Below are 26,944 nucleotides of genomic sequence, written 5' to 3'. Positions count from 1 at the left end.
ACTGCACTCCGTGGCAATGAATTCCACAGGCCCACCACTCTCTGGCTGAAGAAATGTCTCCTCATTTCCATTTTAAATTTACCCCCTCTAATTCTAAGGCTGTGCCCACGGGTCCTAGTCTCCTCGCCTAACGGAAACAATTTCACAGCTTCCACCTTTTCTAAGCCATACATTATCTTGTAAGTTTCTATTAGATCTCCCCTCAACCTTCTAAACTCTAATGATTACTATCCCAGGATCCTTAGCCGTTCATCGTACGTTAAACCTACCATTCCAGGGATCATCTGCGTGAAGTCTCAGATAAACCAGCCATTTGGCCAACTGAGCTAACCAAAAGAGAGAAACAGGGTGACAGTCTCCACTGAGAAGCATAGTGGTGTAAATCAGCACCAGGTTTACAAGGGTGGTTTTTCGAGCTCACAGAGTAATAGGAAGGCAGTGTGCACATTTTCAATCTTAGTCTTGGCAAAGGACAAGCGAAGCAGTCTATCCCCATTTCTGCAACACATGGTGACTTCTTTGTATCTCCAGTTCAGGGCCTGACCTCACTGTAACTAAGGCTTTCCTTGAGGCACCGAAAGACAGCGCAGTGCCAGCATGCCCAAGAGGTTGTGTTCAAAAAATCAACCGAGGTACTTGTCAGGCTCATGGCCCCCAAAGCCTGGTTTCTCCCCCTCCTCTGCCAGACTGACCTCCAGGACAGCCCCCTCCGATCTCACCAACCACTGATGCCACCTGGTCTTCTTCCTCAATCACATTTCTAGACCCAGCACCCCTGCCCTGTGCAGATCACCCTCACTTAACATGATGAAGAGTGTTTCTAGAGTGCCATGATCCCTGTGGAGTGCACTAACCAGAGAAACCATTGAGGCCAAACATTGTCTGATTTCAAGAAAGCTAAAGGAATCAAAGGATATGGGAGGAAAGCAGGAACAGGCCGTTGAGTTGGATGATCAAGCATCATCATACAGAATGCTGGACCAGGCTCAAAGGGCCAAATGGCCTACTCTTGTTCCTATTTCTTATGTTTCTATGTTTTTGATTATCTCCCTCCCCAGTTCCCAATGCTTCCCTGATCCATAAACACTACCCCAATGTGTTACTCAAATTTCCTGAAATATGGGAGCGATATGGATATGGGTGGGAAGTTCACAAAGTGGGGCCTACATGGCTGATGGCTTATCAATGTTGGGACAAGAGACAGGAATACTGGGAGATGCCAAAACCAGAAGGCGGTTCTGCTGGGAGTGGAAGCCGATGGGGCGTGGAGGACGGCGGTTACAGAGAAGGCAAGAAGAGATGTCATGGAGGTATTTTAAAGTTCAGAAGGCAACTAGAATTCTGAGGAAACAAAGGCATTGAAGGACACAACATCTATAAAAGACCAAAACTAAGTAATAACAAGTACAATATATCGATATCCTGAATGAGTCAGATTGAAACAGTTTAGAACTATGTGGCTAACGGGCCAGAACACTGAACTGTAGAACTGTTGTCTGTACTGAACGCTCTAATTTTCTTATCTGCTGCACCCAAACACATCTACCATAAGGGAAACTTCAATAACTGAGCAGGAGGTCATATCATCATATAATTTCACAGCAATGACATTGAAAGATTTAAATCATAAAACTGAGGCCAAAAATAATGTGATCTCCAAAAGCCCCACAACAAAGAAAAACATGAAGTGCAATATTTTTCACACACTCCAAAAGCACGGTGATGAACCAGAATTTCATCTCGAAGAAGGTTTCTTTTATTTTCGAATGGGGCGAGGTCAAATGTCTGAGATAGATAGATTCTTTGATGTGTCAGGGAATCGAGGGATCTGGGAAAAATGTAGGAAAGTGTGCTTGAGGAAGGTAGGATCAGCCATGATCCTGTTGAATGGCACAGCAGGTCTATTCCAATTCTGAGTTTTTTTTTCTGCTAATAAGTAATCCAGGACCCCAGGCTTATGTTTAAGGCTGAGATGGATAGATTCATGATCAGAAGGGGAATCAAGGCTTATGGGGAAAATGCAGGGTAGTGGCTATGAGGAATGTTAGATCAGCCATGATCCTACTGGATGGCAGATCTGTTATCCTCAATAACGGTACATGATGATAGGTGCACAGTTCCTAAAGATGTTTGAAGGCAGAAATAGTAACTGACATCTAGGCAGTGCCTTTATCTAAACCTCTTCACTGAATACCTACCATCTTTCTCACAGCTTGGAAAATGAGACTCATCATTGTGGCACCAACCATCAGCCAGAACCTAAAGATTTCTACACCAGTAGTTGGGCAGTCTCATTCAGATGTTTGAGGGTAGTTGCTGGGCAAGTGGACATGGGAGCAGTTGTGGACAGTGAGCTTATTGTCAGTGAGTTATTAGCCATTACATTACAAAGATAAACTTGCCTGCATATTCTTGTAGACTATCCGAAAACTGAACACCACAAAATCCATTGATGGATCAATATATCCACTACTGAAACTTTGAATCAGGTGAAGAGGCAATTGGCTCTTGGTAATAAATGCAAGCGGCCTTAGGCCTTTAGAGCAGAAAAGAAAGTAATTTGGCTCATTGAGAGTATGTGTATATTATTCAAGAGAAATCAAAAACCTATATCCCACTGATAATAAAGTGTGAGGCTGGATGAACACAGCAGGCCAAGCAGCATCTCAGGAGCACAAAAGGTGATGTTTCGGGCCTAGAGCTCTCTGATGAAGGGTCTAGGCCCGAAATGTCAGCTTTTGTGCTCCTGAGATGCTGCTTGGCCTGCTGTGTTCATCCAGCTTCACACTTTGCTATCTTGGGTTCTCCAGCATCTGCAGTTCCCATTATCTCCTATACCCCACTGCCCCACTTTCCCCCATACCATGGACAATTTTGGTCCTTGTATTTAAGACAGGATATATCGGCAGTGGTGGAAATTCAAATGAGATTGCCAAGGCTGATTCCTGTGCTGAATGTGTGGATTTATCAAGAACTGCTGAACTAGTTAGAGGTTTGTTCATTAGAATTCAGAGGAATGAAGAATGATCTTATTGAAACACAAGATTCTGATGGAACGTGACAGGGTGGATGTTGCAAAGATGTTTCCATGGATGGGCAAATTTTGAACTAGGACACATAGTTGCAGAACGGGGGGGGGCACTCATTTAAACTAAGATGTGAAAGAGTTCCTTCTTCCAGAGGGAAATGAATGTTTGGAATTCTCTACCCTAAAGAGTTGCAGAGGCTAGATCACTGAAAGTATGCAGAGATGAGATGGATAGAGAGCTGAAATACCTCCTTACCAGGGGTAAGGAGCTGGCAAAAAAGAGGAGATGAGGCTTGGGGCAGATCAACCATGACCTTATAGAAGGGGATGGGGGGAGGCAGGTTTGAGGGCCTGAATGGTACACTCCTGCTCATATTTCTTACATTCTACCTTTACAGTAAATATTGATCTCACTTTCCAAAAGACAGATTCCCCTGGACGAAAGCAATGCCTTCTCTGACTACCTTCTATGAAATACCATGTGCATGAATTTTTTGAAGAAGGTTTTTGTAAGATATCTTTCAAATGAACAGCTGTTATATTTTGTGATGTCTTACTATGCTCCTGTGGTGGGGAATCCTTGGTGTAGCGAATACTAAAGAGGCTCCTATTTAATTACACTGCGCTCTCTGCACTTTAAAGGCACTGCAAGTCTTGGTTAGCAGATATAGTGGAGCGAATGCAACTATTCTCTTGTGAAGCTCAGTTAGCAGATGGAAAGCGGAGTTTTAAATCAGAGGTTTGTGTGTGCTGTCTGCCTCAACAGTAACAGATTGTCTCCTGTTACAAAAATGGGCGCAAGACAATATTTAGCCCTAATCTCCCTCAACTGTATAAAATTCTTTATTCATTGCTTTTCACTTGATAGAACATATTTATTATGTGCCCTCTCCATCTCGTATTGAATTATTACCTCACTTGCAGACTTCTCTGGAAATTTAGTAAAACCCAAATCTCCTCTCATCTCCCTGTACTTGGCTCTTTATGTGAGCCACACGCACTTTTCTTTTACTCAATATTCATTTCCATTCCACAGTGAGTTCACACCAGATTCGTTATTCTGCAACGATACTTCCATCCCATGTTGGTTATTTGCTGACCTTCATTTTCCGAACCACAATCAAGTTATACTTCTCACTTTGCTGATGGAATCACTAATTGATTACAGTGCAGAAGAGCATCATGAGCCCCTCATATCTGAGACAAATTGTCGATTTGTACTGCAGAACTTGAGTAAAAAAGGCACATTTTGTGAAAGCTTTTCATTGTGCACTCATCAGGATATTTTGCAAGAATAGAAATTAAAGGGAATATGTTGGTTCAAGTACAAATGTTGGTTATTCCCCTTAGGATCTTTGCTCATTCATTATTGTGGGATGTGGGCATTGCTGGCTGACCAGCATTTATTGCCTATCCCCAGTTACCCTTGAGAAGGTGGTGGTGAGCTGCCTTCTTGAACCACTGCAGTTGCCCTGATGTGGGTTAACCCACATTGCTTTTAAGGCGGGAGTTCCAGGATTTTGACCCAGCAACAGTGAAGCAATGGCAATTTATTCCAAGTCAGGATGGTGAGTGGCTTGGAAGGGAACTTGCAGGTGATGGTGTTCCCATATGTCTGCTGCCCTTGTCCTTCTTGATAAAAGTGGTTGTGGGTTTGGAAGGTACTGTCTGAGGATGTACAGTGAATTTCCGCAGGGCATCTTGTAGATAAAACACACTGTTGCTACTGAGCTTCGATGGTGGGGGAAGTGGATGCTTGTAGATGTGATGCCAATCAAGCGGCTGCTTTGTCCTGGATGGTGTCAAGCTTCTTGAGTGTTGTTGGGGCTGCACTCATTCAGGTAAGTGGGGAGTATTCCATCATACTCCTGACACATGCCTTGTAGATGATGGACAGGCTTTGAGGAGTCAGGAGGTGAGTCACTCACCGCAGCTTTCCCAGCTTCTGGCCTGTTCTTGTAGCTGCTGTGTTTACGTGGTGAGTCCAGTTGAGATTCTGGACAATGATTAGATTGTCTCTTATTGGTGATGGTCGTAGCCTGGCATTTGTGTGGCGTGAATGTCATTTGCCACTTGTTAGCCCAAGCCTGGATATTATCCAGATCTTGTTGCATGTGAACATGGACTGCTTCAGTATCTGAGGAGTCACGAATGGTCCTGAGCTTTGTGTAATCATCGGAGAACATCCCCACTCCTGACCTTACGATGAGGGAAGGTAATTGATGAAGCAGCTGAAGACGGTTTGGCCTAGGACACTACCCTGAGGAACTCTTTTGTCAGATTTTCAGCTGATTCATCTCTTTTGTTCATGTTTGAAAGAAAGGTGTTATGAGATCAGGAGCTGTTGGAACCCAAAGTGAGCGTCACTAAGCAGGTTATTGCTGAGCAGGTGCTGCTTGATAGCACTGTTACTGACACCTTCCATCAGAGCAGTTCTGAGGAAGGTCACTGGACCCGAAATGTTCACTCTGATGTTTTCTTCACAGGTGCTGCCAAACCTGCTGAGCTTTGCTAGCAGTTCTGTTTTTGTGTTGGTATTTGGCTTGGTTGGATTTGTCCTGCTTTTTGCGTACAGGACATACCTTGCAATTTCCCACACTGTCGGATAGATACTAGTGTTGTGAGTAGATTGGAACAGCTTGGCTAGGGGACCAGCAATTTCTGGAGCACATGTCTTCAATGCAGTTGCTAGAATGTTGTCAGGGCACGTAGCTGTTGGCAGACAGGAGGCAATGGCCTAGTGGTATTATCACTAGACTGTTAATCCAGAGACTGAGGTAATTTTCTGGGGACCTGGGTTCCAATCCCAGCACAGCAGATGGTGGAAGTTAAATTCAATAAATTGTTGAGATAAAGAGTCTAATGATGACCATGAATCCATTGCTGATTGTCAGGAAAAGCCCAGCTGGTTCATTAATGTCCTTTAGGGAAGGAAACTGCTATTCTTACCTGGTCTGGCCTGTAGACCCACAGCAATATGGTTGCCTCTAAACCCCTCAATGGGCAATTAGGAATGGGCAATAAATGCTGACCTAGCCAGCAACTCTTTCATCCCATGAATGAATAGAGACAAAAATATATATCCAGTCTCTCCAATTGTTTCTTCGTATCATGTGGAGTGAATCGAATTGGCTGGGAACCACTGAAGGAGGCTGAGATGGATAAGCGACTCGGCACTTCTGGCTGAAGATTGCTGTAAATGCTTCAGCCTTATCTTTCGACTCGATGTGCTGGACTCTTCCATCATTGAGGATGGGGATATGGTCATTATTAGACTCTTAATCCTAGACTACGTCTTAAAATGAATTTAAATTTCATCTACTGCCATGGTGGGATTCAAACATTGGTCCCCAGAACATTAATTGAGTTTTTTGATTAATAGTCTAGGCCATTGCCTGCCCTTAGGTTGATCATCAATCCTCCAACACACACTGATGGCAGGCAGTAAGAGTGGAAGAGATAATAAAATGTGAGGCTGGATGAACACAGCAGGCCAAGCAGCATCTCAGGAGCACAAAAGCTGATGTTTCGGGCCTAGACCCTTCATCAGAGAGGGGGATGGGGTGAGGGAACTGGAATAAATAGGGAGAGAGGGGGAGGCGGACCGAAGATGGAGAGAAAAGAAGATAGGTGGAGAGAGTATAGGTGGGGAGGTAGGGAGGGGATAGGTCAGTCCAGGGAAGACGGACAGGTCAAGGAGGTGGGATGAGGTTAGTAGGTAGATGGGGGTGCGGCTTGGGGTGGGAGGAAGGGATGGGTGAGAGGAAGAACCGGTTAGGGAGGCAGAGACAGGTTGGACTGGTTTTGGGATGCAGTGGGTGGAGGGGAAGAGCTGGGCTGGTTGTGTGGTGCAGTGGGGGGAGGGGACGAACTGGGCTGGTTTAGGGATGCAGTTGGGGAAGGGGAGATTTTGAAACTGGTGAAGTCCACATTGATACCATTAGGCGGCAGGGATCCCAGGCGGAAAATTAGTTGCTGTTCCTGCAACCTTCGGGTGGCATCATTGTGGCACTGCAGGAGGCCCATGATGGACATGTCATCTAAAGAATGGGAGGGGGAGTGGAAATGGTTTGTGACTGGGAGGTGCAGTAGTTTGTTGCGAACTGAGCGGAGGTGTTCTGCAAAGCGGTCTCCAAGCCTCCGCTTGGTTTCCCCAATGTAGAGGAAGCCACACCGGGTACATTGGATGCAGTATACCACATTGGCAGATGTGCAGGTGAACCTCTGCTTAATGTGGAATGTCATCTTGGGGCCTGGGATAGGGGTGAGGGAGGAGGTGTGGGGGCAAGTGTAGCATTTCCTGCGGTTGCAGGGGAAGGTGCCGGGTGTGGTGGGGTTGGACGGCAGAGTGGAGCGAACAAGGGAGTCACGGAGAGAGTGGTCTCTCCGGAAAGCAGACAGGGGTGGGGATGGAAAAATGTCTTGGGTGGTGGGGTCGGATTGTAGATGGCGGAAGTGTCGGAGGATGATGCGTTGTATCCGGAGGTTGGTGGGGTGGGGTGTGAGAACGATGGGGATCCTGGAAGAGATTCCTAGTTTACCAGCAGATGGCTAAATGTTGGAGCCTCTACCATGCAGGTAATAAAAATAAGCGTGTTGCACTATCAGCTCAGACTCCCTGAGTGAATTGAAATACACACACAATACAACCCTCAATCACACCTTCCCTTATCCATTAAAGTTCCTCTTTATATAATCTATCCTTACACCACCAATCAAATATGAAGCAGGCTGTTCTAATTTAAATGTTGTATATGAAATAAGTTCAACCTCAGAGAGGACTCGAATACTTCACAATTGCAACTAATCAGAATGATCAGGCATCAAGAGATTTCAATACTCAGAATTTATGGAGCAATTTAAATTAACCTTATTGCACCCTCTTAAGATATCATTATTTCCAAGCTATGAGGTTTAGTTTAAAGATTGTGCTGTAGGCTGCAGTTCCACTTAGAACTTTGGAATAAATTAAATAAATGAGGAAATATGTAAGAAGATAAATATATCCCTGATCTCATATGGCATGATTACCATTTGCTTGCAAAATAAATTATACAAAAAAGGCATTAAAACCATTCTCTGGAATTAATTCTCAGGGACTTGGGGCATCACAAGCATTCACTGTTCATCTTAAATGATTCTTAAGTATATGATGAGTTGTCATCTTGGTCCAGCGCAGTTCTTGTGGAGAACGAACTGCAAGGCGCTGTTGGGAAAGGAGTCCCAGCACTTGGACCCAATGGTGGACGTGAGGATTGGAAGGGAACTCAAAGGTACAACCGCGCACCTATTGACATTTTCTCTCTGGGTGATGATGGCTTTGTACATGAGAGGCACTGGTGTAAAGACCTTGGTGAGTTGTCATGGAGCATTCCATAGCTATTGCACACTTCTGCAATGGCACTGTCACTACTAGTCGATACAGAGCACTGAGGAAGAGCTGATCAAGGTGAGGGCACTGTAAGACAGATAAACTAACGCTGAAGAGCTTGACAATCAATGCCCAACACTGAAATTACTTTCACCAGAAAGCAGTGCTGTGGGCAGGAGCCTCTTACCAGGCCAATATTCCAACTCCTCAGTTTCCTAGCCAGTTTCAGTAAAGAAATACTTCTTGTGGAGCAGTCGCTTCTCATGTTGACCTTTCTGAGTTGCTGACAGGCTGAGAAATAGGTCTGGTCAACATAGCAGGCCAAGGAGCTGTTAAATAATCTACCCAGGACCGTAAATACTACGGATGACTGAGAAACTGGAAGATTGGGTGTTTTAGGGCCAGAACATGTAGGAGCAAGGGTAGGCCATTCAGCCCAGAAAGTCTGCCCTGCCACTCAATGAGATCATGGCTGACCTGATAATCCTCAGCTTCACCTTTCTGCCTTTTTCCCATAAGCCATAATTCCCTTATTGATTAAAAATCTGTCTATCAGAGCCTTGAATAAACTAAATGACCCAGCCTCAACAGCCCTCTGTTGCAAACAAATTCCACAGGTTCACAGCCTTCTTAAAGAAGAAATTCCTTCTCATTGCTGTCTTAAATGTGTGACCACTTACTCTGAGATTACACCCTCTGGTGCTAGATTCTCCTACAAGGGGAAATAACCTTTCCACATCTACCCCGTCAAGTCCCCTAAGGATCTTGTATGTGACAGGAAGTGAGGACGGTGGGGGTGCGGTGTGGGGTTGGGAGGGTGAGGGTCTGCTGTGGGGTGAGGGGGCTGGGGATGTTGTGGGGAGTGAAGGAGCTTGGGGGGGGTGAGGATGGTGGAGTGTGTTGAAGGAGAGGATGTGTAGAATACACAAGGTGCCATCAAAACATGGTGAAATAAGTTAATTACCAAACCTGCAACCTCTTCCACAATGTCTTTGAGGTTAGGAACGTCAAGCGTGATGCATTCTGGAAGCTACAGTCTCTGAGGTTGGGGGTCCTTACCTGTTCCAAGAAGAATGAGCCACAGAAACAGACACAAGCATGTGCTTTGTCTACATCAAGTGACTTTAGGTGTAAGAAGTTTTCTAACTCTAAAGAGATGTGGAGGCCAATAATGGAAGCAACTGAACACTGCATACTAACTCCCAGTTTAAAATGATTCACTTCGTGAGCATGCACAATACCCGTTCACACCTTATAGCGTGTTTGAAATTACATCCATCCAATATCCACAAAGTCAACCAAAACATTTGGATCAGTAACAGTTTCCTATTGGTCAGAACACAGAAAAGCTCATAGCACTTACTCCCTCAGGCGGTTCATCCTGGCCTGTGCCATGGTGTGGTTCACAGCTGTCCGTCCGGGTGGAAATGCTGGAATGATGGTCTCATTGTCTGCAATCAACACAGAGACACACTGTGATGGCCAATCTTGCTCACAGCAAAACTAGGTGAAACCAAGAACGACATTGTGCGAGATTCAGAAACTCCATTTTATCACATTATTATTTAATGACAAACTGGGGACCTGCTACCTCTGCTCAAGCTACCATGATGCAGATTCAGTTACGACAAATTGTGAATGCAAATAGACACTACAAGAAGAAGCAAAACTTTATTTAATAATTTTTCCCTACGAGTTTTATTAAATGTCTCTTCAGATGACATCTGGGATGTGCACCTTTATTAGAATATAAGAGCAGGAAAGTTATGCAAGATATAAAGGTAAAGTAGCCATAGTCCTACTAGAGATAATGGGAACTGCAGATGCTGGAGAATCCGAGATAAGAAAGTGTGGGGCTGGGTGAACACAGCAGGCCAAGCAGCATCTCAGGAGCACAAAAGCTGACGTTTCCAGCCTAGACCCTTCATCAGAAAAGGGTCTAGACCCGAAACGTCAGCTTTTGTGCTCCTAAGATGGTGCTTGGCCTGCTGTGTTCAACCAGCTCCGCACTTTGTTATAGTCCTACTAGACTTTAGGCTTCTCTCTTGATAGAGAGAGACGACTGGTGGAACAGGAAAGGTTTAGAGGATGTTGCTCAGTTTGGAAGGTATTAGCTATGAGGAGAGACCAGACAAACTTAGTTTGTTATCACTTGAATGTCAGAAGCTGAGGTACAACCTGATAGAAGTTTATAAGATTATAGGAGGCATGGATAGAATTGGTAGTCAGTCTTGCTCCCAGGGTAGAAATGTCAAGGACCAGGAGGTACAGATTTAAACTGACATGGATAAAGTCTGAAGGAGATGTGGAAGGCAGATGTTTTACACAAAAGATGGTAAGTGTTTGGAAATGCTAGAAGTGATATAAGGAGATACAATGGCAATGTTTAAGAGGCATTTTGACAAGTACATAAGTAGGCAGGGAATAGAGGGTATGAACCATGTAGAGGTTTTTTAGTTCAGCAAGCACCATGTGTCGGTGCAGTATTGGTGGGCCGAAGGGCCTGTTCCTGTGCTGGGCTGTTCTTTGTTCAGGTTTCGTCTGAATGTAACCAGACAACAGTCTGGACTATTCACTCACTAAATAACTATCATCTTGTTTAAAACTCTTACCATTTTCCACCCTGCTGCTTGGCACCTTGCACCTGTGGCCATGACCTGCTAAGAGCTTTGGACCTCCTTACCAACAATGACTTGCATTTGTACAGCACATGTAGTGTTGCAAAACATCTGCCAGTGCCCCACCAGAAGTTATCACTTATTGCTACTTTCCGTCTTACTGACAGGAGGTGCAAATTGAGTTGCAAAAAGGCTACTATTTTTGTTTACTTCCACATGTATGGTTCATCCAGCCTATCCTGTTTAATTGTAAACCTTTGTTCATCCCAGTATTTACGCTCCACTCTACCCCTAACTATGCAATCTCTGGAGAGAATCCAAAATTCATGGGGAACCAAAGCCGATTTCAGAAAGAGGAAAATCTGAGAAACTGATTTCTGGCTCTCTCTGTAAATAAAAACTCATCCAAGAGATCTCTAAAAGGGTAAAGTTTAACTGAGATAGAAGAACTGGAACAGCTGTAGATCAAATTGTTACTATCCAGGAAAGATCATTTCTCAAACTACAAGCTGATCATTTTGTAAATTCCTTAAATTATTTTAGGCTCTAGGTCCCCCTCTTTCATAAAGGTTCCCTCACATCACAGAATCAAGAATGGTCATTTTATAGATCAAGGCTATTTGGTCCAATGAGTCCGTGTCCTCCACAAGAGCCACTCGACTAGTTGGGTCAAATTCCTGGCACTTTCTCTGCAACAACAATGTAGATGGAGCTGCTGTAGCAACTCACTGGGGTAGTGTGCTGAAAACTAAGTCTGACTATTTCTGGAGTCATCAGGAATGTTAAAAATTTAATAAACTAATAGAAAGTGTAGACTAGTCTTCTGTACTGAACAAGAATTACTATTTATTACAAGTATTTAGACTCTAGCTAGAAGTAAACAGACATAAACAGTTGGCATTTAACACTACTAATTAAAACTCTAATCCGTTTATAAATTCTCCCTTGTACACACACAGACATATGAACTGGGATGATTGGTTTTTTTGGGCCGAGGGGATAAACTGGAAAGACAGTTCAGTAACCTTTGTCGCCAGATTCTGTAGTTCAGATTATCTTTCTGCCTGTCAACAGATTACTTCAATCCTACTTCTCTTTAGTGGTAAGAGAACATTTCAAATGCTTATAAATAGTTTCTGACTTATCAGTTAAAAGGAACATAGAAACATAGGAGCAAGAGGAAGCCAAACTCAGAAGTCATGTTACACCAGGTTATAGTCCAACAGTCAGCAACAGTTCTGAGGAAGAGTCACCTGACCCGAAATGTTAACTCTGATTTTTTTCTTCACAGATGCTGCCAGACCTGCTGAGCTTTTCCAGCAACTTCTGTCTTTGTTACAGTCCAACAGGTGTATTCAAAATCACAAGTTTTCGGAGCACTGCTCCTTTGTCAGGTGAAGTGCTAACCAGTCAGCCCCTAGCACAACCAATCAATTGGATCATGGCTAATCAATAAAACTGCTGTACCATCCTATCCCCATGATCAATGATCTCATTACTATATAGAAATCTATTTATTTCTGTACTCAGCACCCACAATGACTGAGCTTCCACATTCCCCTGGGATACAGCATTCCAAAGATTCACTCCCCTCTGAGTGAAGACATTCCTCCTTATCTCAGCCCTATAGGATTTTCCCTTTACTTTGAGACAATGTGTGTCCCAATTTTAACACTGCGCCTGCCTAAGAGAAGGGAGATAGGTCCTTTCTGCTGGACACACTGTGTCCAGCCCTTTCAAAATTTCAGGGATACAGAATCATGTAAAATATGAGCAGGAGGAGGCCATTTGACCCCTCAAGCCTTCTCCATGAGGTTCAATATGATCGTGACTGATGATCCACTCAGATCTTTAATTTATCAGTTAAAAATCCTAGCATACAACTGTTGCAGGAAAGGCAAACAGATTTTCTTCAGGTTTACAGTGAGTTTTGACTGCAAAGAACAGAGAAACCACTCCCAAGCTTGGGGAGAGCTGAATACATCTCTCTCTGTAACTTGTTCCCAGCTCCAAGCTGTTCAGTATCCTGGGAACCAATCACAGAGTTGTTGGCAAGTAATAGGTCTCTATCATCAAAAACTGTTCATGAGTCCATAGACCAATCAACTTCTTGTTGCTGACAAGAACTATATTATAACACCTACTCTGCTCCAAATTTTCTGGAACTCTAACTCCAATTACTGCATGTTCAAATAATTAGTTATCGCGGTCTGCAAATGGTTGTCAGGTTACTTGCTTTCAAAATATACAGGTCTGTTTAGAAGCATTGTTTTTAGTACAGCTCTCACGTTTCAAAACAGCACAAAATAAAAAGACACTCTTCTTACACTACATTACATTGTTCAAGTTCAAAAAGACATTTCACCAACAACTCCTCATGGGAAATGATGGATGTCCAATAAATGGGCCTAGCCAGAAAAAATCTACATCCTATAAATTAATAAAAGAGAAACTCCTACGCCTTCACTCTTGCCCGTAGCCCTAAAAATGTTTTCTCTTCTTGTTCCTTTTGTAAGCTGTGCTTGAGTCTCGCCCAACACTCCCTGAGGCAACATCTACCTGATCCTTACCGCTCACTCACTGAAAAATGTTTGCTTATTGCTGCTTTTGATTTTTTTGCCTTTTGGTTCTCAATCCCTTCGCCAAAGAGGAGACTTTCTCCCTATTGACTCTCTCTGAGCTGTTCATGTGTGTTAAATACCTCGACTAAGTCTCCTTTGAACTGTCTCTACTTCAGGTGGGGCAGAGTCAGTTTCACCAGTTTAACCTGCACCACCAACATCCCTCATTCCCACTAGGAATCATGGAATCATAGAAACTCTGCAGTGTGGACGAAGGCCATTCAGCCCATCGAGCCCAGACCAACCCTCGAAGAACATTCCACCTAAAACCAACCCTCTACCTTATGCCTGTGACCCTACATTTCCCATGGCCAATCCACCTAACCTGCACATCTTTGGACGTGGAAGGAAACTGGAGCACTCGGAGGAACGTAACGCAGACTCAGGGAGAACACGCAAACTCCTCATAAACATTCACCCGAGGATGGACCACTTCGGGGACTCATTTTTCATGAACCTTCTCTTTGTTTCCTTTCTAAAGTGTGGTGCTTAGAACTGACCATGCTAACTCCCATCAAGACCAAGCCAACATTTTAAAAAGCTTCACCACAATTCCCCTGCTGTTGCACTCTCGATCTCGACTTATAAAGGTAAGCTCTCATCTACCTTCCCAAGCATCTTCTCACCCTGCCCCTTTGACCTTGAGGATTTGTACAAAAATACCCCAAGGGCAGTTTTGGTCTCTTAATCTGAGGAAAGATGCTCTTGCTATGAAAGGAGCACAATTAAGGTTCACCAGACCAATTCCTGGGAATGGCAGAGCTGATGTATAAAGAGAAACTGGGTCAGATAGGACTATATTCACTGGACTTTAAATGAATGAAGGGTAACTCACAGAAATCTACGAATAGACATGGTAAATGTAGGAAGGATGTTTGCGATGACCAGGGAGTCCAGGACTAGAGGTCACAGATGAGGAGAAATTTCTTCACCCAGACAGTGGGAAGCCTGTGGAATTCTTGCGACAGAAAGTGGTTAAGGCCAAAACATGGAATGAATTTGGAAGGATTTCAGGTTAAAGGATCAGAAGGTCTGGGGGAAAAGCAGAAACAGAGTTCTCAGTGGATCGTCAGCCATGGTCGTGTTGAAAATGATAGAAAAGGCTTGGGAGGCTAAGTGGCCTCTTCCTGCCCCTATTTTATATGATTCTATATCCCTGAAACTTTGAAAGGGCTGAACACGATGTGTCCAGCAGAAAGGACCTGTCTCCCTTGTCTTTGGCAGGGGCAGTGTTAAAATTGGGACACACATTGTCTCAAAGTAAAGGGAAAATCCTATAGGGCTGAGATAAGGAGGAATGTCTTCACTCAGAGGGGAGTGAATCTTTGGAATGCTGGAAGCTCAGTCATTGAGGGTGTTGAGTACAGAAATGAATAGATTTCTACATAGTAATGAGATCAGTGGTCATAGGGATAGGATGGTAAAGCAGTTTTATTGATCAGCCACGATCCAATTGAATGGTTGTGCAGGCTTGAGGGGCTGAATCGCCCACTGTTGGCACTTCACCTGACAAAGGAGCAGTGCTCCGAAAGCTTGTGATCTTGAAATAAAAACCTGTTGGGCTGTAACCTGGTGTCATGTGTCTTCTGACTCTGGCCTACTCTGTGTTCCCCCACTCCTCATTGAATTGTAGGCTTTGTTTTATATTGAACATCTTTACAGCTCCTACAAAATGAATCACTTCATTGTTTTGTGCATTGATTTTCACCTGGCAAGTGTCCACCCATTTCACCAGCCTGCCTGTGGGGTTTATTGCTATCCTCCAACAGTTTGCAATAATTCCAAGGATTAATCGTCATAAAACATACTGGCTGATAAATGGCAAAATTTGTTCTGGCCTCAATCCAATTTGAAATCATGGTAGGATAAGACTGAAGTCATTTCATTCTAAATAATATTGGCACTGATTGATATGAATATTCAGAAACTTTGCCATTAACTTCAGTCTTACAACACATTCTGGTCACATTGAAGCTGTGGTGCATGAGGTGAAGTGAAGTTGCTTTCAAATTCAGATAATCAGTGCATCGGCAATTGGAACTATAGATTTATTTCACAGTCAACCTGCTCAGAGATGTTACTGCACACCCCTGGAACAGATGGCATTTGAACCTGGGCCTCCCAGTCCAGAGGTAGGGACACTGCCACCACAACACAAGAGCCCTTGAAGTGTTGGAGGCTGAGGGGTGATGTTATAGAGGTTTATCAAATCATGAGGGGCATCGATGGGGTGTATAGTCAAGGTCTTTTACTTAGATAGGGAGTCCAAATTTAGAGGGCACAGGTTTAAGGCGAAAGGTTTAAAAGGGACCTAAGGAGCAATTTTTCACACAGAGGGTGGTGCGTGTATGGCATGAGCTGCCAGAGAAAGTGGTGGGGGCTGGTACAATTACAACATTTTAAAGGCATCTGGATGGATACATGAGTAGGAGGGTTTAGAGGGAGATGGACCAAAGGTTGGCAAATGGACTGGATTAATGTAGAACATCTGGTCAGCATGGACAAGTTGGGTCCAAGGGTCTGTTTCCACGTTTTACCTCTCTAAGACTCTAATTTGGAACTATAATGTTGGCATGACAATGTTCAAAATCTCCAATTCCTGAACGCAAATATCTTTCTCTTTCAGTTGCTGTCCTTCTCTGGAATCTGCTTAAAAATACACATGCAAAGATTAATTGCATTGAGAAACACAGCTTCTACGATGAGCGATGATGAGTGCTATCTTTCCCACCAATCTGACAGTCAGGTCAGCTCTGCAGAGCTCAAAGACAACTGGGAAACTCTAGGGAGTGGACCAGGAAGAAAAATGGGTAAATGCAGGGGGCAATTAGACAATGAATTTGCACAATCTAAGCTTGAAACACTTTGCCTAATACATTGCTCTTCAGTTGATAACTGCGCCTTTATTTTAAATATGATAATAGGTAAGGAATTTTACACCTCTTGCAAATTAAGAAAGTATATAACATTGTCAAGAGCTACATTCTATTTGAGACACAAGATGTTGTAAGTTATCAGCCTCTTTTCAACCTGATATACAATCTTACTCCAACTACTACACTGTTTTAATTCACTATATACTCATTCAGAGGGATTAAAACTGCAATAGTTTTGACACCAAGCCTTACAGTAAATTCCCTGTGAAGGGAAGTGGTTGCTTAGGGTTATTTTCCTATGTTTATCCCAATCAAGCCTATTATTATTTTGCCAGCTCTTTTGTCAAGACAAAAAGATAGTTGTGTTAATGATCAACTAATTCCTTTTCTGCCCATTCGTCGTAACAAATATAAATTTGATTACATGGACAATTCTATAGGTTTTAGACCATATCTGTTTTAATATTATAAACAATTCAGCAGGCTTCTATTGTTAACAGGAATAACTAGTTCATTACAAGTGACTTTTACTCAAGCATATAAAGGTTGAAAAAAAAACAGTTTAGGCAACCAAAGATTACTGTGACTCATATTTTAACATCCCTGGGTAACATGAGGCAAATATGAATGACGGACAAACTATGGTCAAACAAGCCACAGGATATGTCCAGCAGCAAATTGAATCAGGACAGACTCATGGATGTCAAAGTAATCCTTTCCTGGGGCTATATCCCCTAGATTGCAGGAACTGCACTCCTGCATTTGGTCACAGACTCAACTTCGACTTTTCGTGAACTGTGAGCTTCACCAAACCAATACTGTTCCTGGAACAAAAACAGAATTTGCTGTAAAAGCTCAGCAGGTCTAGCAGCATCTATGAAGGGAAAAGTACTGTTCCTGTTTCATTTTCCGAGCCCTAATCTCACTCAAGTACACAAAACAAAATTGCTTGTGAGTTTCCTTCACCATCTCACAGTGGAGTGCTAATGGTCCATAGCCGCTTCCTGGCTCTCACAGATCCCAGGACTTTTTTTTTCTGAGCTATAACACCAACATTTAGCTCCCTTTTAATTTCCAGAACCTCCTCTGAGCTCTGACTCCAACTTCTCTTGACTTCTAAGCTCCAACTACGCCACTAATTTCCCACTCACTGGCTCCTAGAACTTCTTCCGAGTTCTGACAGAGCCAGTGATCCTAATACACCACGTAAGCAGCAGCTTTTGACAGTTCTGTACCCTCTTAATCTTCAGGGAAGGACTGAGGGAGTGCTGCATTGTTGTAGCTGCTGAGGGCAACCATTAAACTGGGATCCTACCAGCCCTCTCAAGTGGATATATGTGATGCCAAGGCACTGACACAAATAAAAACATTGAATTCTGCCCAGTATTCATCCCCCAATCAACACCAACAAAGGAAACTCCAGATTATCTGGACATTATTATATGACAGTTTTTGGGATCTTGCTGTGTATAAACTATCTCAATTGAAACTACCTCCTTCAGATTTCCAGACAGTGCATACCATACCCCAACTCACTGTGTGGAAAAGTGTTTTTTTGATTCACATCATCTTATTTTGTATGTCATTTTAAAGTAACTTTTAACGTGAAATTTAACATTAGCAATCTCAGTCTCTTTTTTGCATCAGAAGTTACAGCTCCAAGTTAGAAAGTAAATGAACCCTGTAAAATTCAACAAATGAATCTGTCACTGAGATGCCCCTCAACTGAGAACGTCTCACTAACAGCTTATAAAGTCACTGAATCATACAGCACAGAAGCAGACTCTTCAATCCAATTAGTCCAAGCCAACCATGTTCTCAAAGTAAGCTAATCCCAAATGCCTGCATTTGGCCCATATCCCTCTAAAGCTTTCCTATCCATGTACCTGTCCAAATGTCTTTTAAACAGTGTAACTGTACCTGCATCTAATTCTTCCTCTGGCAGTTCATTCCACACACTCTCTACGTAAAAAGATTGCCCCTGGCGTTTTTATAAATCTTTATCCTCCCACCTTAAAAATACGACCCTGAGTTTTGAACTCGGCCACTTCAGGGAAAAGGCCTTTACCCCTCAACTTATCTATGCACCCTCACAATTTTATAAGCCTCTATAAGGTCACCCATCAACCTCTTATGCTCCAATGAAAAGAAGTCCCAACCTATCCAAACCAAAACAGAAGTTGCTGGAAAAGCTCAGCAAGTCTGGCAGCATCTGTGAAGAAAAAAATCAGAGTTAATGTTTTGGGATGGGTGACCCTTCCTCAGATCCTTCCCCAAACTATCCAGCCTATTGTTTTTATAATTCAAACCCTCCATCCCCAGTAACATCCTGGTAAATCTCTTCTGAACCCTCTCCAGGTTAACAATATCCTTCCAACAACAGGGCAATCAGAACTGGGCACAGTACTCCAGAAGTGGCCTCACCAGCATCCTGTACAACTGCAACATGATGTCCCAACTCCTACAGTCATGCCAATTAGCCTAAAAATGGCCTGCTTCCACACTGTAGGGATTCAATGATTCTCCTTCAACAGTAACTGTAAACTGCATCTTTAATTGACAAGTCAGAGAACTTTTCTAATTGTGAACCAGTGACCCTGTGCTTCCCGCAAACCAGTGAAAACATCTGGAGAAGGAAGACCATAAAGTGGCACTTTGATCAGTCTGAGAACAACCTCAGCAGGGACCACTTAACTGACTTCTCAGTCTTCCCCTGCATCCATAACACCGTGTCGATTTCCCCTTTCCGTGTGACTGGAAGGATGAGTTTATAAGGGGCTCCGAGTTTTATTATGTCGTGTTATATACTGACTGTTCATAACCGTTTGCCTGCAGAACAGGTCTAATTTCTCGTAATAAATAATAATTATTTTTATGTAGCTATATCTGGTCTACGATTTCTGGCAAACTGGGTCTAAAAGATACGTAGATTGGGAACTGTGTGTGCACTTTTTGAAATCTTTAACTTTTGTGGATGATTCTGAGAATAATGAGACTTGATTTCCAACATGCTATGCCAGTGAGTGAGGAGTGAGGTGAACGGACCTTGAAGGACCGAATAATGTGCTCCAGTTATGTTTTCAATTCCAATGACCTACGTGTTTAACTGGACCCAAACTTAAACATGCAGCTTTCTCTGGTTTACATCAAAATTGTCAATCAGTTTCATTCACTCATCCAGCATCCCAGACAGAATAGATGGTGTGTAATTGTAGTGCATTTACAATGGACGAAGAAGAAGATCTCTTTTCTTAAAAAATGAGAAAAGCTATGTTGTGTAATGAAGCACAGGTCCAAAAGAGTAATAACTCGAGCAGGAAGACAGGGGCAGGTGGTTAGGTCAGACAAGCTAGTGTTTTAATGAGTTGAAAATGGGACTGAGCACCTCCCAGTGGCAAGTGTAGCAGCTGGGAAGGATGTTTGAAAACGTCAAACTCCATAAAGTCTTGATTTTCCTTTCTGCTTTCAATCAGATGAATGGGGACTCAGGGATCCACAACAGGAGCTCCTTGTGTGCCTGACAATTAAACAGTTTGCAAAAGCCATGACTGTGCACTCGGGGAAGAGTGGTCATTGGGTAATCTGGTTTGAAGAAGACTTTTAATAAGGTCCCTCATTAGAGGTCAATGGGTAAAATCAAAGTACATGGGATATGGGCTATCATATTGACAAGGATTGAAAATGGATTAACAGATAAGAAACAGGGGGAGGGATTAAATGGTTATTTCTCCACGATGCAGGCAGTTACTAGAGGGTAACAGAAAAAGCAGTACTTGAGCCCTAGCTATTCACTGTATCTATAAATGAGGGAACTAAATGCAACATGTCCAGGTACGTTGATGACACAAAACTCATTGGAATTGTGAGCTGTGAAGTGGCTTCGGGGTGGTTTAGAAAAGTTGAATGCGTGGACAAACACTTTGCAGGTGCAGTACAGTATGACAAAATATGAAGTTATATACATCAACACAAAAAGCAGATAGGAAAAGTATTATTTAAATGGAGGTATATTGGGAAGTATGGATGTGCAAAGGGATTTGGGCATCCTTGTACATCAGTCAACGGAAGTAGGCAGGCAGGTCCTGCAAGCAGTTCGGAAGGGAAATGATACATTGGCCTCCCTTGCAAGAGGATTTGAGTTCAGAAGTGGGAATGTCTTTCTGCAGTTGTACAGGGTCTCGGTAAAACCAGGCCCAGCGTATTACGTACAGGTTCACTCTACATATCCAGGAGAAGATATACTTGCCATAGAATGAGTGCAGTGAGGTTCAGTAGGCTGATGCTGGGGATTACAGGGCTGTCCTATGACAGCAGGTTGGTTTGGCTAGGCCTGTGTTCACTAGAGTTCAGACGGATAAGAGGTTTTCTGTTGATAATTTATAAAATTCTGATGGGATAATGCAAGTGAGGCGGGGACTCACCTAATGACCTGCTGTCCAGCACATCCTCCATGCACCTTACCAGAGCATCAACATCTGTGTCCTGAAAGAACAAAAATACAGCTAGAATAAGCCCACACTAACTACAGACTGACTGAGACAGACAGACAGAGTGACAGACTGATAGACACACTGACTGACAGACTGTGACAGACAGAGTGACAGACTGACTGACAGACAGACAGACTGTGACAGACACACTGACTGACAGAGTGACAGACTGACAAACAGACAGACTGTGACAGACAGTGAAAGTCAGACAGACACACAGATTGACGGTCCGTGACGGACAGAGTGGCAGACAGACTGACAGACAGACAGACTGTGACAGACACACTGACTGACAGAGTGACAGACTGACAAACAGACAGACTGTGACAGACAGTGAAAGTCAGACAGACACACAGATTGACAGTCCGTGACAGACAGAGTGGCAGACAGACTGACAGACAGACTGTGACAGACACACTGACTGACAGAGTGACAGACTGAGACAGACAGACTGACTGACAGACAGCGTGACAGACTGACAGACACACAGACTGACAGACTGTGACAGACAGTGACAGACAGACAGACTGACAGACTGTGACAGACACACTGACTGACAGAGTGACACACTGACTGACAGACTGTGACAGACACACTGACTGACAGACAGAGTGACAGACTGAGGCAGACAGACAGAGTGACAGACTGATAGACACACTGACTGACAGACTGTGACGGACACACTGACTGACAGAGTGACAGACTGAAAAACAGACAGACTGTGACAGACAGAGTGACAGTCAGACAGATACACAGACTGACAGTCTGTGACAGAAACAGTGGCAGACAGACTGACAGACTGTGACAGACACACTGACTGACAGACTGAGAGAGACAGACTGACTGACAGAATGACAGACTGTCAGACACACAGACTGACAGACTGTGACAGACAGTGACAGACAGAGTGACAGACTGAGACAGACAGACACACTGACTGACAGACTGTGACGGACACACTGACTGACAGACAGAGTGACAGACTGAGGCAGACTGATAGACAGACAGACACACTGACTGACAGACTGTGACAGTTACACTGAGAGATTGACTTACAGACTGACTGACTTACAAACTGACAGAAAGGCAGATTGCCTGACAGAAATACAGCTTTACGGACTGACTCACAAACTACACATGCATAAATTAACAGCTGTCTCCAACATAAACACAACAACTTGCAGATGCTGAAATGTGAAACAAAGGCAGACAGTGCTGGAGAAACTCAACAGGTCTGGCAGCATCTGTAGAGACGGAAACAGAGTTCAATGACTCTTCCTGAGAATGGCTGACCAGCAACGACTATTGTTTTCCAAATGCTTTTCATCCAAGAATAAGAGGTCAACTTGCTGAAACATGTAACGTCCTGAGGAACCTCGACAAGATGGATGCTGAGAGTATGTTTCCTTTTAGAGCTATAGAGTCATAGAGATGCACAGCATGGAAACAGACCCTTCAGTCCAACTCGTGCATGCCAACCAGATATCCCAAATTCATCTAGTGCCATTTGTCAGTATTTGGCCCAAATCCCTCTAAACCCTTCCTTTTCATAACAGTTGGGGACACAGTTTCAAAACAAAATGTCTCATTTTTAAGACAGAGATGAGAATGGTTGCCAACCTGTGGAATTGTCTTCCCTGGAAATCAGTAGAGGGTGTGGTATTGAATTTATTTAAGGCTGAGTTAGTTCGATATTTGATACACAAGGAGTCAAGGGATTGAAGATGGGAGCAAGATTGGGGAGTTGGGGGGAGGGAGGTTGCGCAGACAGGAGAGTGGGCATAAGCCCTCAACCAGGCCAGCTGTGATATTATTGAATAGCACAACAGGTTTGGGGGCCAAGTGGCCCTAATCCTGCTCCAAAGTCCTTTGTTGCAATGTGTAATACTTGCTGCCATCAGTTAGTCTGTGAATTATTGCAAACCCCAGGCAGTTTGGAAAACATGATCACTTCAATATGTATCAGAGATAATGGGAACTGCAGATGCTGGAGAATTCCAAGATAATAAAATGTGAGGCTGGATGAACACAGCAGGCCAAGCAGCATCTCAGGAGCATCCTGAGATGCTGCTTGGCCTGCTGTGTTCATCCAGCCTCACATTTTATTATCACTTCAATATGTTCCAGGTTCACTGTTCATTGTAAATCCTACACAGAGAACCGTTTCTTTGAAAAATGCCAATTAGTCTAAAAATATACTTCTCATTCAGCAAATGGTGGAAAATTGATTTGCAATTATGTGTTATCTTCAATGACTGAAATATGTAATGCAGATGACAGAGTGTATTTTATTTCTGGCTGACTATTATAGAAGTATATCAGCAAACCAAATACTTTTTAAGAGAAGCAGTTGCCCTGTAGGTTTTACTCAATGAAGCTTAAAACTAAAATATTGTTAAAAACCAAAAGAACTGCAGATGCTGTAAATGAGGAACAAAAACAAAGTTGCTGGAAAAGCTCAGCAGGTCTGAGGAGAAAACAGAGTTAACGTTTCGGGTCTGGTGACCCTTCCTCAGAACATCTGAGGTTCTGAGGAAGGGTCACCAGACCCGAAACGTTAACTCTGTTTTCTCCTCCACAGATGCTGCCAGACCTGCTGAGCTTTTCCAGCAACTTTGTTTTTGTTCCCAAAATATCGTTACATTGAACTTAATATATATGTGCCACTTTTACTGGGAACTCATATTCATGCCTTAATTAAAAATGCATATAATGCAGCGATAACTGTCAGCCAGCCAGGGACATAACCGCAATTTATAGCTGCTTCTAAGCAAAGAAATAAAATGGAGTAAGAATCCTAAAGAATTCAATTTCAGGATAAATTCTATGATGTTCTACTTGCTAAAAGGAAGTATGGTTCACAGAGTCACTTAACCCCAAATTGTTTAATCTGTTACTGTGAACAAAACTTCACCCTCTTTGAGGGTCTGCTCCCTTGAACTTTGAACAATGGGGTTTGGGCTCAAGCCCCACTCCAGGTGACAAACCTCCAGGCTGGCACCCTTGGGTGGTACTGAGGCAACGCTGCATTGCCAGAGGGATCATCTTTCGGCCTGGAGCACCACCCCACCCCGGCCTCATCCCCACACCCCACAGGCCTTGGCCAATACTTATTCATTCAATGTTATAAAAACTAGCTGGATTATTTGGCCATTATCACATTGCTGCTTTTGGGGGAAAGCTGTGCATAGTTTGATTGCTGCATTTACTACTTGACACTGCTCCAAAAGTATTTCATGGTCTGCAAAGTAGTTTGAGAGGTCTGCCGGTTATGAGCAGCTCCAGAAAGATGCACATTTTTCTTTTGTCACTTACTATTCCATGGCTTCTAAAATCAAACACAGAACAGCCATGACCTACATAAGAAGTAGGAGCAGGAGTAGGCTAATTACCACTTCAGCTTGCTCTGCTGTCCAGTAGATCACAGCTGATCCTTAGTTTTAACTCCACTTCTGACCCACTGCCCACATCTCTCAATTTCCACAATCTTTCTCTCACAGTCTTCAACTTAGTCATCAATGGAGCATTGGCAACTCTCTGGAAAAGAGAATTCTAAAGATTCAGCACTCTTTGAGTAAAGAATCTTTTACACGTCTCTACCATAATGAACCCCCTAATTGGAGCTTGAGCCGCCCACCTCCTTGCCTCCCCCACCCTGTTCTATGGGGTCTCCTAAACTACAGGCAACATGAGCCCAATTTCCTCAAACCCTTTACCAAGCCCAATCCTCTCATCCCCAAAACCAATTGAGTGAAACATCAGTGTTCCAGCTTTAATGCAACTATGTTCTTTCTCAAAGCGCGGAGGCAAAAACTGCGAAAAATGTACCAGGTGTGGTCTCACCAAAGCCCCCTACAATTGTAGTAAAAGACTCCCTTATTCCTTAATCCAATCCCCCTCGATATTTACTTCCATCACAAGATGAATGGCTCCTATTTTCTGCCCTATCTTTCTATCCACTCATATTTCCCCAGAAACCTAATGATGCCGAGACACACAAACACATGTTAGACGTTTAGCTGCTTCAGTGAAATCATGGCTGGTCTGTGATATCATGTACAAGCCTCCACCCAGATATTTGGAAAATGTTGGTTCTGGGAATTAGAGGATCGGCCATGGTAAAGTGTTTGGGGAAATTGCACTTACATTGTCTGAAGCATAGAAGACCTCATTGAAACATATAAGATTTTAAAAGGGCTTGGCTGCGTAACCACTGAGATCAGACATGATCTCATTGATCGGTGGAGCATTCTTGATGGGCTGAATGGCCTATTTTTGCTCCTACGTATTATGAACTTATGATTGATTTCCCTGACCAGGGAACCCATTGAAGAGTATGGGTGGGGAAGCACAGGGAGGTAAGAGGCTCAAACTTCGCCTAAGGGTTTAATGCTTAGATTCCACACGGAACTCTACGTGCCTGCTCGTATGCTCTGAAAGTGGCGAACTCTGTTTCTTCGTCTGAGTCCTTCATCTCCAAGGTTTCTTCAGAGCAAGATTCAAAACCATCTTCGCGATAAAATTCTTCAGCTGTTGCAGGATCTTCCGGGATCTCTGAAACAGAAGATTACGACAACTTAAGAGCTTTCAATTATCCATTCATAACTGCATGTTCCCCTCCACCCAATCCCCATCACCTTCCACCAGATTATATTTTAAATCCCTTAAATTTAAATTGTACCAATGATCAATCCAAGGCCTTTGGGATGAATAACTGCACACAGAAGATTTTTGGTTTTATTCAGCTGAAGTCCTAATTTCCACCCTTTCTGATGAAAACAATATTCTGCACCACATTTTAGCCTCACATGTTTAGGGATGGAACGATGGCTCACTGGTTAGCACTGCTGCCTCACAGCGCCAGGGACCCAGGTTTAATTCCACCCTCAGGTGACTATCTATGTGGAGTTTGCACATTCTCCCCGTGTTGGTGTGGGTTTCCTCCGGGTGCTCCAGTTTCCTCCCACCGTCCAAAGATATGTGCAGGCTAGGTGGACTGGCCATGCTAAATTGCCCCATAGTGTTCAGGGATGTGTAGATTAAGTGGGTTATGAGGGATGGGCCTGGGTAAGAAGCTCTAAGGGGTGGTGTGGACTTGCTGGGCCAAAGGCCTGTTTCTACACTGTAGGGATTCTATGTTTGTTTTTCTACCAATGGTGGGTTCACTAAGGACTGGAGGCAACTGATAACCTGGTGTTCCCAGAATATGCTCCCAGCAGGTAGCTCCACTATGGTGGGATGTCTGGACCCAAAGGCTCTGAGGGATTGTACACTAAGCGGCAAACAACATTCTCCTTTACTTTCATTAATAGGGAATTATTGATTCTAGCTTGTAACTAATGGATGTCAATTGTATCTTCATAACATTGAAGAGTTGTTTGCAGGAATATTGTAGAATATGGACATAACTTACACTTCAATTGTACCTTATAATGTGTCACAGCTGCTAATAATTTTTGAAGTATATCCAAAATGTGCATAACACAGTGAAGGAACAGCGACATATTTCCAAGTCAGGATTGGGAGTGGCTTAGAGAGAATTTGCACAGGGCTGATGTTCCTATGTGTCTGCTATCCTTGCCCTTCAAGGTGGTCAAGGTTAAGGTTCTGAAAGGGGTTACTGAAGGACAGCACATAGAGATGATAAATGCAGCTCAGGCTAGAGCAGGTGCTATACGCTGATTCGGGTATTGCTATGATTAATGTAGAAAATATCAGAGTACTGAAGCCTAAAAAAGACACATTCAAGGACTTGGGATTAAAATTTGAAGCGATCGTAAAGGTCAGTAACCCTAATTGAGCCAGGAAATCCCTTCCCTTCTCTTCCCCAACCCTCATTTTACATATTCAAGCCCATAGTTAGCAACAATGAAGAATTTTATGATTAAATTGACCTGAAGAATACTCGAGGGATGGTGATTTTGTTTTACACTTCATTCC

At 43.4% G+C, this 26,944-nt stretch overlaps 1 protein-coding gene across 3 annotated transcripts in view; it reads right to left on the bottom strand.

Annotated features, from left to right (window-relative positions):
• Positions 1–26,944, bottom strand: part of nek11 (NIMA-related kinase 11) — a 259,421-nt gene that overhangs the window by 23,255 nt on the left and 209,222 nt on the right. For all 3 annotated transcript variants that reach the window (XM_048560290.2, XM_048560280.2, XM_059652020.1), the window contains exons 13-15: positions 25,425–25,558; positions 20,936–20,996; positions 9,763–9,850 (exon numbers count right to left, since the gene is read on the bottom strand). In XM_048560290.2, coding sequence (XP_048416247.2) covers positions 9,763–9,850; positions 20,936–20,996; positions 25,425–25,558 — 283 coding nt within the window. The remainder of the gene's footprint in view (positions 1–9,762; positions 9,851–20,935; positions 20,997–25,424; positions 25,559–26,944) is intronic.

The sequence above is a fragment of the Stegostoma tigrinum genome, chromosome 2 (genome assembly GCF_030684315.1).
Source record: "Stegostoma tigrinum isolate sSteTig4 chromosome 2, sSteTig4.hap1, whole genome shotgun sequence".
Taxonomy (NCBI): Eukaryota; Metazoa; Chordata; class Chondrichthyes; order Orectolobiformes; family Stegostomatidae; genus Stegostoma; species Stegostoma tigrinum.
The sequence above is the reverse complement of the archived record's forward strand: the minus strand, read 5'-3'. Positions and strand labels throughout refer to the sequence as shown.